We start from the raw sequence: 16,636 nt of genomic DNA, 5'->3' as shown, positions 1-16,636 counted from the left end.
GACCTTCTGATCAGCAAGCCCTAGGCTCTGTGGTTTAGACCACAGCGCCACCTGTGTCCCTATAAAACTGGACCTCAGAGCAATTTCAGTTGAAAAGAGCTGAGTCCCCAATTCTAACCTCTAAGGAAGCTCACTGTGCCATATTTATCATGACATAATCATATCATGAGTTTCCCCATTTCTGCTGCACGTAATTACAACTTGGGGGAAAAACAGGGAGTAGCAGTGTCACATCAAGTGATGAGTTGCACCAAATTATGGGGAGCAGACTGCCCTGTGTCTCCCAGATCTTTAGTTCTGCCCTAAGCTACTGCCCTACACTGGTGGCACTGTGGGTTAAACCACAGAGCCTAGGTCTTGCCGATCAGAAGGTTGGCGGTTCGAATCCCCACAACAGGATGAGCTCCCGTTGCTCGGTCCCAGCTCCTGCCCACCTAGCAGTTCGAAAGCACGTCAAAGTGCAAGTAGATAAATAGGTACCACTCCAGCGGGAAGGTAAACGGCGTTTCCGTGCGCTGCTCTAGTTCGCCAGAAGCGGCTTAGTCATACTGACCACATGGCCCAGAAGCGAGATGAGCGCCACAACCCCAGAGTTGGTCACGACTGGACCTAATGGTCAGGGGTACCTTTACACCTTAAGCTACTTTGCACTCTTTGGAGAAAGGGTGGTGAAATGCAGTCAAGAAAACTGAACACAGAATCTGCCAAGATACATCGGATATGGATTCACGGATGGCAAAAAGCCCTGCCTGTAAACTCTCTATTTTCTGACTCTTAGTAGACAACCTCTGGTAGTCTTCTGATCGTGACAACTATCAGTGGGCTTCTTATTTAATCCCCTGCATTATCTCTAAGCTAAGGGCTCTCAGGTGAACAGAGCTGAAAAAGACCCCCAGTTGATCAACCAGATATAATAACAAATACCAGCCAACGTTTTTAGTACCAGGTAAGATGAACTATTACTCTGATTTCATATAAGAGAAATTCTTAGACCCTTAAAGTACCCCAGTCATAGCAGAATGCCAAAGAATATAGAAGTTCTTTTCATCAAACCTAAAGGACTCTTGCAAGCTGGGTCTCCCCTGAAGCTCTTCTAGAAAAGGAAGGGAAGAATGATAAATGCATTGCTGCAGACATTATGGTTTCTTGTTAAGTAAGAAAAGGAATGGAATTCATAGGTATAAATGAGACTAAACCAAGCACTCATTTGTGTGTGTGTAAACATGGAAGCATCATATGGAGATTTTTCAGTCGTGAGCTGTTAAATACGGTTGAGCCTACCTTTGCTAAGATTGCGTCTTGTGATTCTATTTTCCATCCCGGTGTCAGAAACAAGAATTTCTGAGGGAGGGAAAGAAAGCAAAGGAAGATGCATCTGATACGATTCCATCATTCAAGAAAGCGGTTAATTGTGTACATCTGGGGTTTCGGTGAAATCCGTTTACCGTTACTTGATCCTAGAAAACGCTCTGAAGGACACGGTTTAATCCTGGTTAGGTATGCTGTAAAGCAAACAAAATTCAAGAATAAGTCCAGTGTTAAGCCTGCTAGCATCTCTCAGTACCTGCATTAACACCACTGTTTCTTGGTTATGGGTTTCTTGGTTTTCAATCCGTTTATTGTGCATAACCAAAGGCTGCTACAATGCATAGCAGATGGCAAGGCAAGGCTTTCCCCTGAAATCGCATGATAGATATACCCTATAAAAAGTTTACAGCATAAAACTTTAAAATTAACATATCAAGAACAGAGCTTCTTGGGTGTCAGAGCAAATTTGGCTACCAGGTGCATAATCTGTAGGTCTTTATCAGCTAGGAGCTCAAGCATCCCCTCCTGGGGTATAAGGCTGCCGCAATGTACACAGAATTATTTGACAATTAAAAGAAAATATACTGAATTGATACAAAAGACTTAAGACATTTATATTATCAAAACATTACGTACTCTAAACAGAGCTATAAAAGTACCCCAATGTACAAATCAAGACATTAAACAATAAAATTCATAAGCTAAAATCATCGCATGGCCACTAATGTTAAAAACAATGTCAATTAATACAGTTAATACAGTGTGCAATTTATACTCAGAGTTTGGTGACAAAGATAGAGCATAGCCTGAAGTAGATAGATAGGATCAAATAAATTCATCTCCTTTACAGTTAATGGCTACCTTGGCTATATAATTTGCTCTAATTTTCCTAGCAGCAGTTGCAAAAAGTGCTACCCGCCAGGTCACATACTTATCTGTGTCTGCAAGGAGATATAACATCATGTCAAAGGGGTTCTGGCCAGGGGACCTTGTCATTATAGGTACTAAAAATCTTTTTCTTGCATCATTATATAAGAGACAGTGCAAGATATAATGCATAAGGTCCTCTACTTCAGAACATCCCCTAATGCAAACACGTTCGTTTTTTGGTATGCCTCTGTGTCTCCCATCTCTATAAGCAGAGTTTATTGTATTTAGTCTTAACTCTGTAAAAGCTTTCCGAAGTTGTGCAAAAGTCAAGAGAGACAGTCAAGAACAGGGGATAAAAAAATTTCTCTGGGGATTGAATATAAGGGGCAAAGTAGCAAGTAATGCATGACACTCTTAACCTGATTGCATTCATAAATGCGCTTGCGTTCCATATGGGCAATTCCGAGGTATTTCCCCTCTAAATACACTGAGGACATCTGTTGGAACCTTAGTTCAACAAATGCCCCATGCAGCTGCAGTAAGTCAGTGTCTCAAGGTAATGAGGCTTTAAGTGGTTCATCTTGATTTGGGGGTACCAAACAGAATAACGGGCAGCCATAATGAATGCCCTATCTTGGTGGGCATCCTGACCAAAGATCCAGTTTCGCATGGACTGAGGGCTAACTCAGGGCTAAGCCAGGTTACAGGGAACCAGGCAGAGGGCCTTCTCGGCAGAGACACCCGCCCTGTGGAACGCCCTCCTACCATATGTCAAAGAGAACAACAACTACCAGACTTTTAGAAGACATCTGAAGGCAGCTCTGTTTAGGGAAGCTTTTAATGTTTGATGGATTACTGTATTTTAATATTTTGTTGGAAGCCACCCAGAGTGGCTGGGGAAGCCCAGCCAGATGGGCAGGATATAAAGAATAAATTCTTATTCTTATTCTTATCATCATCATCATTACTATTTCTCCATTTAGAGATTATAAACCCTAAGCTTATCATGACACTTTTGTGCCCAGCCACCTGTCCTTAGTCGCTCTGTCCAGCAGAGCTTAGTAAGAACATGGTCATCTGAGACATTTAGTCTGTGCCAGTATCAGGGATGCTGGTGTGGGCGGCTGACATGCTCTGAGCTGTTGAAAATTCTCAAGTTGCTCAGCAGAGGGACCAAGAATCTTGGACTCTTCTCCGTAAGGGAGATTCAAAATAGTGACATTACTATACTCGAGAGGTTGGGTGAGCCCACTGTTTAAGATCAGTTATCTATTATGTTCCCATCACCCTGCATTCCATCTGCTGTTGCAATAATTTTAAGGTCTCAAATATAGAATAAATATTCATAGATGCACACATATCTAAATATATGAACCATGTGCCTGAAATAGTGCGGGAGAGCAGTCCTGAAGCCATTTTGTCTCTCCCAATGACCTCAAATATTCCTCTGCAGTAAGGGAGGCAAATGGGGAAAGCCTTCTCATTGTCTTTTCGCTTACAAATCCTGTTTTAAGGGTGTATTTGTGTATGAATAAGGTGAGCCTGTGACCTGGATTTAGGAGCTAAAGTATTAACCATCACCAAAGAATGGCCATGCTGCCCAGGTAATGCAACCAGCCCCCTTTATCAGGTATCTTGGCAGACAGGGTTTCTGCTGTAGACCTGCCTCCTATGCTGCATGTATGATGACTTTGGGGTGGTCTTTGGCTAAGGGGGTTGGGCAATGTCCAAAGTCTTTAAAGGTCCCTGCACACTTTTGCTCAGGGTCTCTCTCTCCTTGCAAGGAGGGGAGGGAACTCTGTTGCAACAGAGCCATAGCTGTCAACCTTCCCTTTTTTTTGCGGGAAATTCCCTATTCCAGTGCCGTTTCCCGCTGCTTCCCGCTGCCATCCCAGATTGTTAGATATCCTGTAGACTGTCCCTGGGACAGGTGAGGCTGCTAACCCCTTATGTTCGAGGCTGATGATCCCTTATTTTCAAATCTGAAAGTTGACAGCTATGAACAGAACAACTTTCCACTGGGTCCTGCCTCCATCCATTCTTCTCTGACCGATCATGGACTTAGGGGAGCCCCATGAGGAGTTGGGAAGCAAAACCCAAACCCCAAATTTCTACATCATGCAATCCCATTCATCAATCAATATAAAACTTCCAGAAGGAGTTTTACCTGTTTCTGATGTTGGAGAAGATCCTGCAGTGCTGGCTGAAGATTGGAACGGAACAAACATTGAGGCATCTTCATTCAGATCTGCAGTTAAAGGGAGACAGGAGCTGATGTGAACACTTCTTGCATTTGTATTTACCATCAGTACAAACTCTGGGCTGCACTACAGAGGGGTGGAGAACCTTTTGCTCCTTGGGCGACCATGGCCCCATGAGGGTGAAGCAGGGCCACAGCACAAGCTGGTGGACCCAAAGCACAGATAATAGGCATATATCTCACACAGCACATAGATATGTTTAACATATTAAAGGTAAAGGGACCCCTGACCATTAGGTCCAGTCGTGACCGACTCTGGGGTTGTGGCGCTCATCTCGCTTTACTGGCTGAGGGAGCCGGCGTACAGCTTCCGGGTCATGTAGCCAGCATGACTAAGCCGCTTCTGGGGAACCAGAGCAGCGCAAGGAAACGCCGTTTACCTTCCTGCCGAAGTGGTACCTATTTACCTACTTGCACTTTGACGGGCTTTCAAACTGCTAGGTTGGCAGGAGCAGGGACCGAGCAATGGGAGCTCACCCTGTTGCGGGGATTTGAACTGCCGACCTTCTGATCGGCAAGTCCTAGGCTCTGTGGTTTAACCCACAGCGCCACCTGCGTCCCTTATGTGTATATATAGCTCACAATAAATATACTGCACCGAAGAACCTGGAACTCTGAGCGTTTCTGCTAAAGCGCTGTGGAGAATTCACGACAGAGTTTCCGTCCGTTACAGATTACTTCCTGCCCTCTGGGCTCTCTGCAAAGTGACAACGCTCGCACCCAAACACTCCCGTCCTTCAAGCATCACCAGAGTTTCGCACCTGCTAAGGCCATGGCTTTTACCTCCTTGATCTGTTTGCTCCAGTTTTTTCAGCGTTGCGGAAACGATGACGGAGGCGGCCTCGTTCAGGATGCTTTCCTTGCTTCGGGTCGCTTTCGTTCCCTGCGGGTCTATGTTGTGCAGCATGCCGTCCACGGCATAGCGGTGGAAGGGAATGAAGTCTCCTCCTCCACAGCACAGGCATCGGTGAGCCTGGCTCTCCAGGTAGCTGGCGCATTTGAGATGCAGGGCTCTCTTCTGGCTCTTAAGCCACAGCTCGTAGGCTGCTTCTTGCAGCAGCGGCGTGCAAAATCCCATCACCTTACACTGCATCACGGACTCCTCTTGCTTCAGCCTGTTGGCAACGACCATTCCAAGATCTGAAAGCCAAGGCAGGGTTTGCGCTCAGCTCTATTATTATTATTATTATTATTATTATTATTATTTTGACTATTTTATTAGTTGAATATAAGAACAACATATAATCAAATACAGTGGTACCTCAGGTTACATATGCTTCAGGTTACAGACTCCGCTAACCCAGAAATAGTACCTTGGGTTAAGAACTTTGCTTCAGAGTAAGAACAGAAATCGTGCTCTGGCGGCACAGCGGCAGCAGGAGGCCCCATTAGCTAAAGTGGTGCTTCAGGATAAGAACAGACCTCCGGAATTAAGTACTTAACCCGAGGTACCACTGTACAGTCATACCTCATGTTATGTCCGCTTCATGTTACGTTCTTTCAGGTTACGTTCCGTGGCGACCCGGAAGTACCGGAAAGGGTTACTTCCGGGTTTCACCACTTGCGCATGCGCAGACATGCAAAATGATGTCACGTGCATGCACAGATGCGACGAATTGCGACCCACGCACATACGGACGCGGGTTGCGTTCTGCTCATGTTGCAAAAGGGACTCCGGAATGGATCCCATTTGCAACCAGAGGTACCACTGTATTATTATTATTATTATTATTATTATTATTATTATTATTATTGAATTATTATTAATATTTCATTAGTTGAATAGAAGAACAACATATAATCAAATACAAGCAATCAAATACAGTTTCCCCCCTAACTACCCCCTCCCAAAACAGCCTCAACTACAGCCAGGTAATTACATTAGTAATATAATCAGAGAAAAAAATATTTCTACAGTTGCTGGTTTAAAAAATATCATTCCACATGCCCCCCATGTGTCTTAGGTGGTTTAAATGCATGCTCTTTCTTTGATGCATATGCAATAAAGGAGGACCACATTATGTAAAAGTTATGTAGTTTCTCACGTTGATTTCTTTCACGTACCCTTTCTGTTAACTTTTCCATCAAAATTAATTTTATTATTATTATAACATCTTTATTGAAAGTTCAAAAGTACATAATTATATGTGCACTAAACATTGTGAGACGTAAATAAAAGACAGGAAAAGAGAAACAGAACCCATGTAGAAGAGGAAATAAAGGCGGGAGTTGAAAAAAACCCCAAACTATATTTTACAAGGTTATTATTGTACTTCACAGGACCTTAACCTATTACAGTTTTTGTTAGAATGGGTTCCAAATATCATTGAATTTGTCCATGGCAAGTCTGCCTTTATATGCAAGTTGTTCATATGTTGAGAGTTTGTTTAAGTCTTCAATCCAATTGTAGAAGGGAGTCACACTTTTATTTCCCCCATTCATCAGTATCAGTCTTTTTGCCCATGGTAAGAGCATGGGAAGTCCACTTATATTGTCCTTTTGTAAGGTTCCATGTGCTCTTAGCTCTTATCAAAGCACAGAATCCCTCCCACACAAAACTGCCACGGCTAGAATTTCAACAGTTCTTAAACAGTAAAAGGTAAAGGGACCCCTGACTGTTAAGTCCAGTCACAGACGACTCTGGAGTTGCGGCGCTCATCTCACATTACTGGCCGAGGGAGCCGGCGTACAGCTTCCAGGTCATGTGGCCAGCATGACTAAGCCGCTTCTGGCGAACCAGAGCAGCGCATGAAAACGCTCGTTTACCTTCCCGCCGGAGTGGTACCTATTTACCGTATTTTTCGCTCTATAGGACGCACTTTTTCCCCTCCAAAAATTAAGGGGAAATGTGTGTGCATCCTATGGAGCGAATGCAGGCTCCTTGGCTTCAGCGACAGCAACGCGAAGCCTCCGAAGTGCAGAGGGAGCGCTCCCTCCGCACTCCGGAGGCTTCGTGTTGCTTTCCCTGAAGCCTGGAGAGCGAGAGGGGTCGGTGCGCACTGACCCCTCTCGCTCTCTAGGCTTCAGGGATAGCCGCCTGAAGCATTTGGAGCGCAGCGGGACCTTGCGCTGCGCTCCGGAGGCTTTGGGTTCCTTTTGCTGAAGCTGAAGGGGCGCTGAGCAGAGAGGGGGAGATTTTTCCCCCCTGTTCTCTCCCTCCTATAGTCCAGTGCGTCCTATGGTCCGGTGCATCCTATAGAGCGAAAAATATGGTATCTACTTGCACTTTGACGTGCTTTCAAACAGCTAGATTGGCAGGAGCTGTGACCGAGCAACGGGAGCTCAACTTGTCACAGGGATTCGAACCGCCGACCTTCTGATCGGCAAGCCCTAGGCTCTCTGGTTTTTAGACCACAGCATCACCCATGTCCCTTCTTAAGCAGTAAGGTAAAGGTAAAGGTACCCCTGCCCGTACGGGCCAGTCTTGCCAGACTCTAGGGTTGTGCGCTCATCTCACTCTATAGGCTGGGAGCCAGCGCTGTCCGCAGACACTTCCGGGTCACGTGGCCAGCGGGACAAAGCTGTATCTGGCGAGCCAGTGCAGCACACGGAACGCCGTTTACCTTCCCGCTGGTAGGCGGTCCCTATTTATCTACTTGCACCCGGAGGTGCTTTCGAACTGCTAGGTTGGCAGGCGCTGGAACCGAACGACAGGAGCGCACCCCGCCGCGGGGATTCGAACCGCCAACCATGCGATCAACAAGTCCTAGGCGCTGAGGTTTTACCCACAGCGCCACCCGCGTCTTAAGCACTAGGACCAGCTAAACTCATGATTGATTAAGATAATTAAAAGCTGGTGTCTAACACCGAGTAAATTGGCAAAATAATAATAATGTATAAATCTAAATCATATAAGCATACGGCAGGTCAACAGAATAGGAACTGTCCGTGTGAGTATGTGTTTCAGGCTCAGAGAATCAGGTATTGCGAAGACATCCCTGCTCTCATTTCTGCTCCCTCTCTGGTGTGTTCTGCAACAGGAAAATGCATCCTGAAACTCAGCAAGGGAAAGCAGCCTCACTGTGTTTTAAGCCACTAATACATACAGAGCTTAGGACTCCTTAAATACCGTATTTTTTGCTCTATAGGATGCACCCGACCATAGGACGCACCTTGTTTTAGAGGGGGAGAACAAGGAAAAAAATTCTCCCCCTCTCTGCTCAGCGCACCTTCAGCGAAGCGGCAGGAGAAACGGAGCCCCTTCCATTTCTCCTCCCGCTTGGCTGAAGGGGCGCCGCATAGCTCTCCCTCTCTGCTGAAGCCAGGAGAACCTGAAGCCTTTGGAGTGCAGTGCGAGTTCCCGCTGCGCTCCGGAGGCTTCAGGTTCCTTTTGCTGAAGCCAGGAGAGTCTATCCCTGAAGCCTGGAGACCAACCCCTCTCGTTCTCCAGGCTTCAGCGAAAGCAACGCGAAGCCTCCGGAGGGCGGAGGGAGCGCTCCCTCTGTGCTTCGGAGGCTTCGCGTTGCTATCGCTGAAGCCAAGGAGCCTGCATTCGCTCCATAGGACGCACACACATTTCCCCTTAATTTTTGGAGGGGGAAAGTGCGTCCTATAGAGCGAAAAATACAGTACATATACAATACCAGTTCGACATGAAATGCACATATAGAAACACCCAAGATTTTGTGAAATCACCCTTTTCCTTTTGAGTAACCGACTTGGAATATTCTGGAAAGCATCAGTTTCCTAGGAATGTGCTTACCGGACTCTTGTCCCATTGATTTCACAGCTTTGGGGGAGAAACAGAGCTCATTAGAAAGTTCATCCTGAATTTGGTTGGTGTTCATTTCTTTCCTTTCCCCAAAACACTTGAAGATGTGAGATTCCACCAGGGCTGCCAAGGTCTGGTTCATCTTCATTTTGGTCCATTCAGGGAGGATGTGAAACAGCAACTCTGTAGAGAAGGTCACACCAATAATAGCTGCACATTTCACCACCATCTGCTCAGAAGGGTTCATGTTGTCCAACTCAGCCAGAGCAATCCCTAGACAGGGGGGGGGGGGAATTAAGTCATGAAGTGAGAAAACAGGTCAACATTAAAAATGCCGCCGAAGGATGAATAGCACAATCAAATGTCAGCTTTATCAGAGAGGAAAGCTGGATATTCTGTCTAAAATCCTTGGACTTATCTAATTTGTACAAAGATACTCAGCTGGCTAAAAACCCCTCTCAGGGAATTTCCTCCATATGTGGTGGACCTGTTCTAAAGTGAAAGCCTTCTGGGACACAATATATAACAAACTGAAAAAGGGTTTAAAATACAGTGGTGCCCCGCAAGACGAATGCCTTGCAAGACGGAAAACTCTCTAGACGAAATAGTTTTCCGTTTTGGAGGTGCTTCGCAAAACGAATTTCCTATGGGCTTGCTTCGCAAGACGACAATGTCTTGCGAGTTCCTGCTGTTTTTTTCCTCCCCCCCCCTTTCTAAGACGCTAAGCCGCTTATCAGCTGATCCGATCAGCAGATAAGCCGCTAAAAGCCGCTAATAGCGTTAATCCGCTAATCCTTCAATGGGCTTGCTTCGCAAGACGAAAAAACCGCTAGACGAAGAGAATCACAGAACGGATTCTTTTCGTCTTTCGAGGCACCACTGTATAACTTTAATAAAAAGCCAAACGTCCCATGCTGTACATACTTCAGGAGGAAGGATTTCACAGAGACAGGCCCAATGCCTCACCTTTTAATGTCGGAGGGAGCATTATGTTGTGCATCTTCACATTCTGTGTGATGGTGCAAATGTATGAATCCGACTCACTGGAGGTCCTGGAGGTTTGAGTCTTGAGAGCAGTAATAGCTGCACGGAGAAAGAACAATGAGATAACAGGGTTTAAATACCGTGTTTTCAAGGGTTTGGGGAACAAATATCACAACTGGAGAGAGACCTGTTGGAATGTAATGCAAAAGTGCTGTCTAAAATGTGTAAAATATTATTGGAATGGGGGACAAAGGATGAGCAAGTAAAATCCTCAATGAAACATTGGGCAATAGATATTGGTCATAATATAGACATGGAAGCGTGGGAACAATTGTGGAATAGGGATATAAAATTTACAGCATATAATAATCAGAGAGAAAATGATATGAAAATGATATACCGATGGTATCTAACACCAAGTAAATTGTCAAAAATGTATAAATCTCAATCAAATAAGTGTTGGAAATGTAAAGAGAAAGAAGGTTCTTTTTATCATATGGGGTGGTCTTGTAGTAAGGTTAAAGCTTACCAGGAAATGATATATAATGAATTGAAAAGGATGTTTAAAATAACATTTGTAAAAAAACCCAGAAGCTTTTCTATTGGGAATTATAGGGACAGAAAGACAGTACCTAAACTGTATAGAAACTTATTCATGTATGGGTCTACAGCAGCAAGAATGTTACTCTCCCAGAAAGAAAGAAGCAGAAGTCCCAGCAAAGGAAGAATGGATATAAAAGCTTAGTCATGACTAAGCAGTGTAATAAAATAATAACAATAACAATAACAATAATTTTATTATTTATAGCCGCCCATCTGGCTGGGTTTCCCCAGCCACTCTGGGCGGCTCCCAACAGAATATTAAAAACACGATATAACATCAAATGTTAAAAACTTCCCTAAAATGGGAAGTTAGACCGGACTTCCGGTTGGCTGCGCGATTAATGGCGGGTGGGAGTTCTTTCGGTTGAAAGAACCCCAGCGCTTTGAAGATTGGGGTGACCGCGAGAGTGTCGTGGAACCCCGAAAAAACCTCAGATTGAGCATTCTGAGGACCTGGTGTTCCTGAGGGTACCCCTTGTGACTCCCCTGCTCCCCGGTAAGCAGTGACTCCTCTTGGATTTCCTTGCAAAATCTGCTGGTCTGCGTCTTGTTGCACGGCTGGCTCCTGCTGCCGTTGCAGGCCAGCTGTGTGTCATTGAGCCTTTCCTAAAGGAGATGTTAGGATGCTGCCAAAATGGGAGAGCCATCACTAGCACTGAGCGCCGGCCATTCTACAGGAGAATTGGCACAGAAATCCACGCCAGTTAATAAGCGGCCACTTACTGAAAAGGTTGTCCCATTCGTCTTCTCTCTCTTCGTCTTCCTCTAGCATGTGGAACTGAAGGACGTTGTTTAAGTGGAGATTCCGCAGGAGTTCTTCGCAGTACAATGGGTTCCCATGGCTTCTTTGTATTAAGAACCTGGGGGCAGAGAGTCACAAGTGAGTTCTAGGATAAGGTTACCAGATTTTTTTGAATGAATCCGGGGACACTTTAATTATTATTTTTTTAATTTGCATTTTATTTATTTGTTAACTTTCTTATATAAAATCAGTACATGTTGTCACATTACATTACAGGACTTACTATAATATAATTTCCAACATGTATACAAAAATTATATACAAATTTTATATACCTAGAAAGAAAATGAAACAAAAAAGAAAGAAAGAACAAAGAGAAAAAACAAAAACAATTCCCCCCAAAAAATCATATACATACCAACACACTAGACTTCCTGTCTTTCCTGTTGTATATTCCTTTTTTACAAATGAATGTACTCTTATTACAGTATTGTATATTTCTTTACATATTATCTAATACATGCATATATCAATATGGGCTCTTAGTCTCAGGTTACATATGCTTCAGGTTACATACGCTTCAGGTTACAGACTCCGCTAACCCAGAAATAGTGCTTCAGGTTAAGAACTTTGTTTCAGGATGAGAACAGAAATTGTGCTTTAGCGGCGTGGCGGCAGCAGGAGGCCCCATTAGCTAAAGTGGTTGTCAGGGAACTGACATCAGAGCTAGAGGCGGAGGGAAGGCTCTCAAATGATGCTGGAGAAGGGCCCAGCAGGGAGAGAGACAGCTCCACAGATGGGGAAGCAAATCAGCGCAACACCAGGGATATAGAGGGGCTGATGGGGGAATCGGCGAGAGGGCTCCAGGACTCTTCACCGGACACCAGGGGGGAGAGCACGGGTCCTCCGCTACCCATGCCCACCCTGCGCAGAAGACTTCCGCGCAGAGAGAGTAGGAGGAGACTGGGTGTCAAACAACTTTTATGTTGGAAAAGATTTAAGAAACGCCCACTGATGGATTCTGCTAGCGACTGAGGCAGCCACGAAGTGAAGGGCTGCCCAGACTGAAAGGTTTAGCAAGCAACAAAGCCTGGAGAGGTGCCAACTTACGCACGAGCAACCCATACACATTACAGTGGTGCTTCAGGTTAAGAACAGTTTTAGGTTAAGAAAGGACCTCCGGAACGAATTAAGTACTTAACCCGAGGTACCACTGTAGTGATGTATGGAAGTGAGAGCTGGACCATAAAGAAGGCTGATCGCCAAAGAATTGATGCTTTTGAATTATGGTGCTGGAGGAGACTCTTGAGAGTCCCATGGACTGCAAGAAGGTCAAACCTATCCATTCTTAAGGAAATCAGCCCTGAGTGCTCACTGGAAGGACAGGCTCCAAGACTTTGGCCACCTCATGAGAAGAGAAGACTCGCTGGAAAAGACCCTGATGTTGGGAAAGATGGAGGGCACAAGGAGAAGGATGAGATGGTTGGACAGTGTTCTCGAGGCTACCAGCATGAGTTTGACCAAACTGCGGGAGGCAGTGGAAGACAGGATTGCCTGGCTCTTCTGGTCCATGGGGTCACGAAGAGTCGGACTAAACGACTAAACAACAACAAAATGGTTCAAGAGAAAATTTTAAAAGATCCACTGGACAAGCACTTCCCACTTACGTCTCAAGCTCCCTGGCAATGCTGACCACCCCAAGATCTTGGCAGGCCTTCTGAACGATGACTGAAGGGGTCAACTCCCTTAGCTGAACGTAGGTGGTGTCTTCGCTGCTCATGAGCCGCGCTGCAGCAGCGCAAGGCAGTCTCCCCTTGCGGGGTGATGGAGACAACGACATGACCACAAAGATGCCGATATCGCTTAGCAAGTTCTCCAGGAAGTACCACGAGGCCGGGTCCATGAACTGAGCTTCATCAATGACAAAAATGAGAACTTCTTTCATCACTGCCTAAAATGACAACAAACCCAACAAAAAATGAAGTGATAACTCCTGCAGGGAGCTGTACTTTTTAACTCTTCCCTGCATTACCAGGAGTTTTTATCTTAGATGGTTCGTGTCTGGTACGCATTTTAAATTGTTTCATTTTTTCTTTACATTGCCTGGAAGGCATTCTAATAAATAAACTCACTGTTTAGCCTTTGATTTAGTCACTACATATATTTGTTGTTGTTGTTCTTATTTTATTACTTATCAAATTTATAGCCCACTCTTCCAAAGAATGTACCTAGAGGCAGAAAACTGAATTTCCTTAATCCAGTCTGCATGATGCTGCTGGTGGTTTTTAAAAAAGCAACTGCAATATTTTCAAAACCACCCTGCAACCTGATGGTCCCCTCTCTTTCCTGTAGTTACTACTATTTTTCCTAATACTGTACCAGTCATTGTAAAACTAAAAAAAAAAAAATTCCCCCTCCTTACAGCTGAAACTATGACCAAAGCAGTTTCCACACCATGATTAAAATGTGTGTGGCTGTTAAGAGAGAATTACATGAAAATGATGTATAGATGGTATATTACACCAGTGAAAATGGCTAAGATGTTTAGGAAAGAAAATAATAGATGTTGGAGATGTAAGGAAAAGGAAGGAACTTTTATCATATGTGGTGGGAGTGTAAATGTATTAAAAACATTGGGAAATGATATATAATGAATTGGAAAAAATGTTTAAAATGAATTTTGTTAAACATCCTGAAGCCTTCTTGTTGGGTATTTCAAATCAAGAGCTGCCAAAAGAAAAATGGACACTGTTTATGTATGACACAACAGCGGCTAGAATCTTAATTGCACAACACTGGAAGACAGAAGAGATACCACCAAAGGAACAATGGCAAGAAAAACTGATGAACAATGCACAATTGGCTAAGCTAACAGATAAACTACAAGAGAAGGACAAAACGGACTTTAAAAGTGTCTGGGAACCATTTACAGTCTATTTGCAGAAAGAACAAAACAGACTGGATTCATTGGCAGGTTTTGAATAAACGTTCCCAACTTTATTACAATAACATATACAGTGGTACCTCGGGTTACATATGCTTCAGGTTACATACGCTTCAGCTTACAGACTCCGCTAACCCAGAAATATTACCTCAGGTTAAGAACTTTGCTTCAGGATGAGAACAGAAATCGTGCAACGGCGGCACAGTGGCAGCAGGAGGCCCCATTAGCTAATGTAATGTGTATGGGTTGCTCGTGCGTAAGTTGCCGCCTCTCCAGGCTTTGTTGCCTTGCTAAACCTTTCAGTCTGGGCAGCCCTTCACTTCGTGGCTGCTTCAGTCGCTAGCAGAATCCGTCAGTGGGCGTTTCTTAAATCTTTTCCAACATAAAAGTTGTTTGACACCCAGTCTCCTCCTACTCTCTCTGCGCGGAAGTCTTCTGCGCAGGGTGGGCGTGGGTAGCGGAGGACCCGTGCCCTCCCCGCTGGTGTCCGGTGAAGAGTCCTGGAGCCCTCTCGCCGATTCCCCCATCAGCCCCTCTATATCCCTGGTGTTGCGCTGATTTGCTTCCCCATCTGCGGAGCTGCCTCTCTCCCTGCTGGGCCCTTCTCCAGCATCATTTGAGAGCCTTCCCTCCGCCTCTAGCTCCGATGTCAGTTCCCTGACATCCACCTCCCCTCCCCAGGACCCCCTCCACCCCCGGCCTGACCTGTTGACCCAACTTCGTCCCTTTCTTCGGCCGACGATGCGGGGAACCCCTGGAAGGAGCTATCGCCATCCTCTGAGGATTCAAAACCCGCTTCCCACCTGCTCTGATCCCTTCCCGCGGGGTGGGCCTCCCAGTCTGATTCTTCTTCCTCAGAAGCCTCTTCTCCCTCCCCTTCGGAGGCAGAAAACCCCACAAAATCCTCTTCATCGTCTGTGGTTCCAAATTGCTCCTCCCAGAATCTCGCTAGTGGTTTGGGTTTGTCCGGGAACAGGTGGTGGAATTCCTCCACCAGATACCCATCAGTGATTGCCTCCGCAGGAACCCACGTGTTCTCCGACCCGGGTTCTCCCTCCCAAGCCACCAAGTACTCCACCTGGCACCCTCACCACCTTGAATCGAGTATTTCCGTGGCCAAGTGGTGCTCCCTCTCTTCTACCTGCGGGTGTGTGGTGACTTCTCCCTCTCGCCCCGGGAATCCCCTTCCTTCCCTGTACGGCGAGAGTAGGGACCTATGGAACACCGGGTGTATCTTCATGCTGTCTGGCAATTTGAGCTTGAATGCCACGGGGCTCACCTGCTGTGTTACCTCAAACGGTCCCAACCACCTGGGTTGCAACTTCTTGCACCCCCCTTAAAAGGTAACCCTTGGTTTGACAACCACACCCGATCTCCCACCCGTATGGTCTCCCCTTCCCTACGGCGCTTGTCTGCCTGCCTCTTGTAAATTTCCTTGGCCCGCTCCAAGTTCATCTTAAGTTGCTGGTGCAGGGCTTCCATTTCTTCCACAAACTGCTCTGCTGCCAGTACGCTCCAACCTTTCTCCCCACTCCCCGGGAAGGCCCTGGGATGACACCCATAATTGGCCATGAACGGGCTCATTCCTGTTGACACATGTTCAGCGTTATTGTACGCAAATTCAGCCAGCGCTAGTTTTTCTACCCAATCGTTCTGCCTCTCGCTGACGTAGCAGCGTAGGTATTGCTGGAGAATACTGTTTGCTCTTTCTGCTTGCCCGTTGGTTTCCGGGTGTCTCGCCCTTGAGAAGCCCACTTCGACCTGCAGCAAGCTCATGAGCTTCCTCCAGAAACGGGAAGTAAATTGTTTCCCGCGATCGGAGATGACCCTCGAAGGATCCCCATGCAACCGCAAGATGTGATCTACAAACAACCTGGCTGTTTCCTCTGCCGTGACCGCATGTGAGCAAGCTATAAAATGGCACATTTTTGTTAGTAGATCGACCACTACCATGACCGCTGTCTTCCCCCGGGACTTGGGCAAATCGGTCATAAAATCAATTGATACCACCTCCCAATGTTTCCCCAGTGTGGGTAAGGGTTCCAGTAATCCTGCTGGGGCGGTCTGCTCCCCCTTTGCCCTTTGGCAGTGGTCGCAACCCCGTACATATTCCCGTACATCCTCCCTCACCCTGGGCCACCAGAACTGCCTGGTGACGAGCATCATGGTTTTGTGCTGTCCAAAGTGCCCCGCTGTGGGGTTGTTGTGGAGTTG

The 16,636-nt window shown here is 45.9% G+C and overlaps 1 protein-coding gene across 3 annotated transcripts in view; it reads right to left on the bottom strand.

Annotated features, from left to right (window-relative positions):
- Window positions 1-16,636, bottom strand: part of ADCY10 (adenylate cyclase 10) — a 74,705-nt gene that overhangs the window by 27,615 nt on the left and 30,454 nt on the right. For 2 of the 3 annotated variants that reach the window (XM_082225403.1, XM_082225402.1), the window contains exons 16-24: window positions 13,146-13,429; window positions 11,460-11,596; window positions 10,116-10,232; window positions 9,141-9,422; window positions 5,222-5,578; window positions 4,346-4,426; window positions 1,446-1,502; window positions 1,282-1,341; window positions 1,054-1,093 (exon numbers count right to left, since the gene is read on the bottom strand). In XM_082225403.1, coding sequence (XP_082081529.1) covers window positions 1,054-1,093; window positions 1,282-1,341; window positions 1,446-1,502; window positions 4,346-4,426; window positions 5,222-5,578; window positions 9,141-9,422; window positions 10,116-10,232; window positions 11,460-11,596; window positions 13,146-13,429 — 1,415 coding nt within the window. The remainder of the gene's footprint in view (window positions 1-1,053; window positions 1,094-1,281; window positions 1,342-1,445; window positions 1,503-4,345; window positions 4,427-5,221; window positions 5,579-9,140; window positions 9,423-10,115; window positions 10,233-11,459; window positions 11,597-13,145; window positions 13,430-16,636) is intronic. The other variant, XM_082225404.1, reaches the window with a different exon arrangement.

The sequence above is a fragment of the Podarcis vaucheri genome, assembly GCF_965113315.1.
Source record: "Podarcis vaucheri genome assembly, chromosome: 6".
Lineage (NCBI taxonomy): Eukaryota > Metazoa > Chordata > Lepidosauria > Squamata > Lacertidae > Podarcis > Podarcis vaucheri.
The sequence above is the reverse complement of the archived record's forward strand: the minus strand, read 5'-3'. Positions and strand labels throughout refer to the sequence as shown.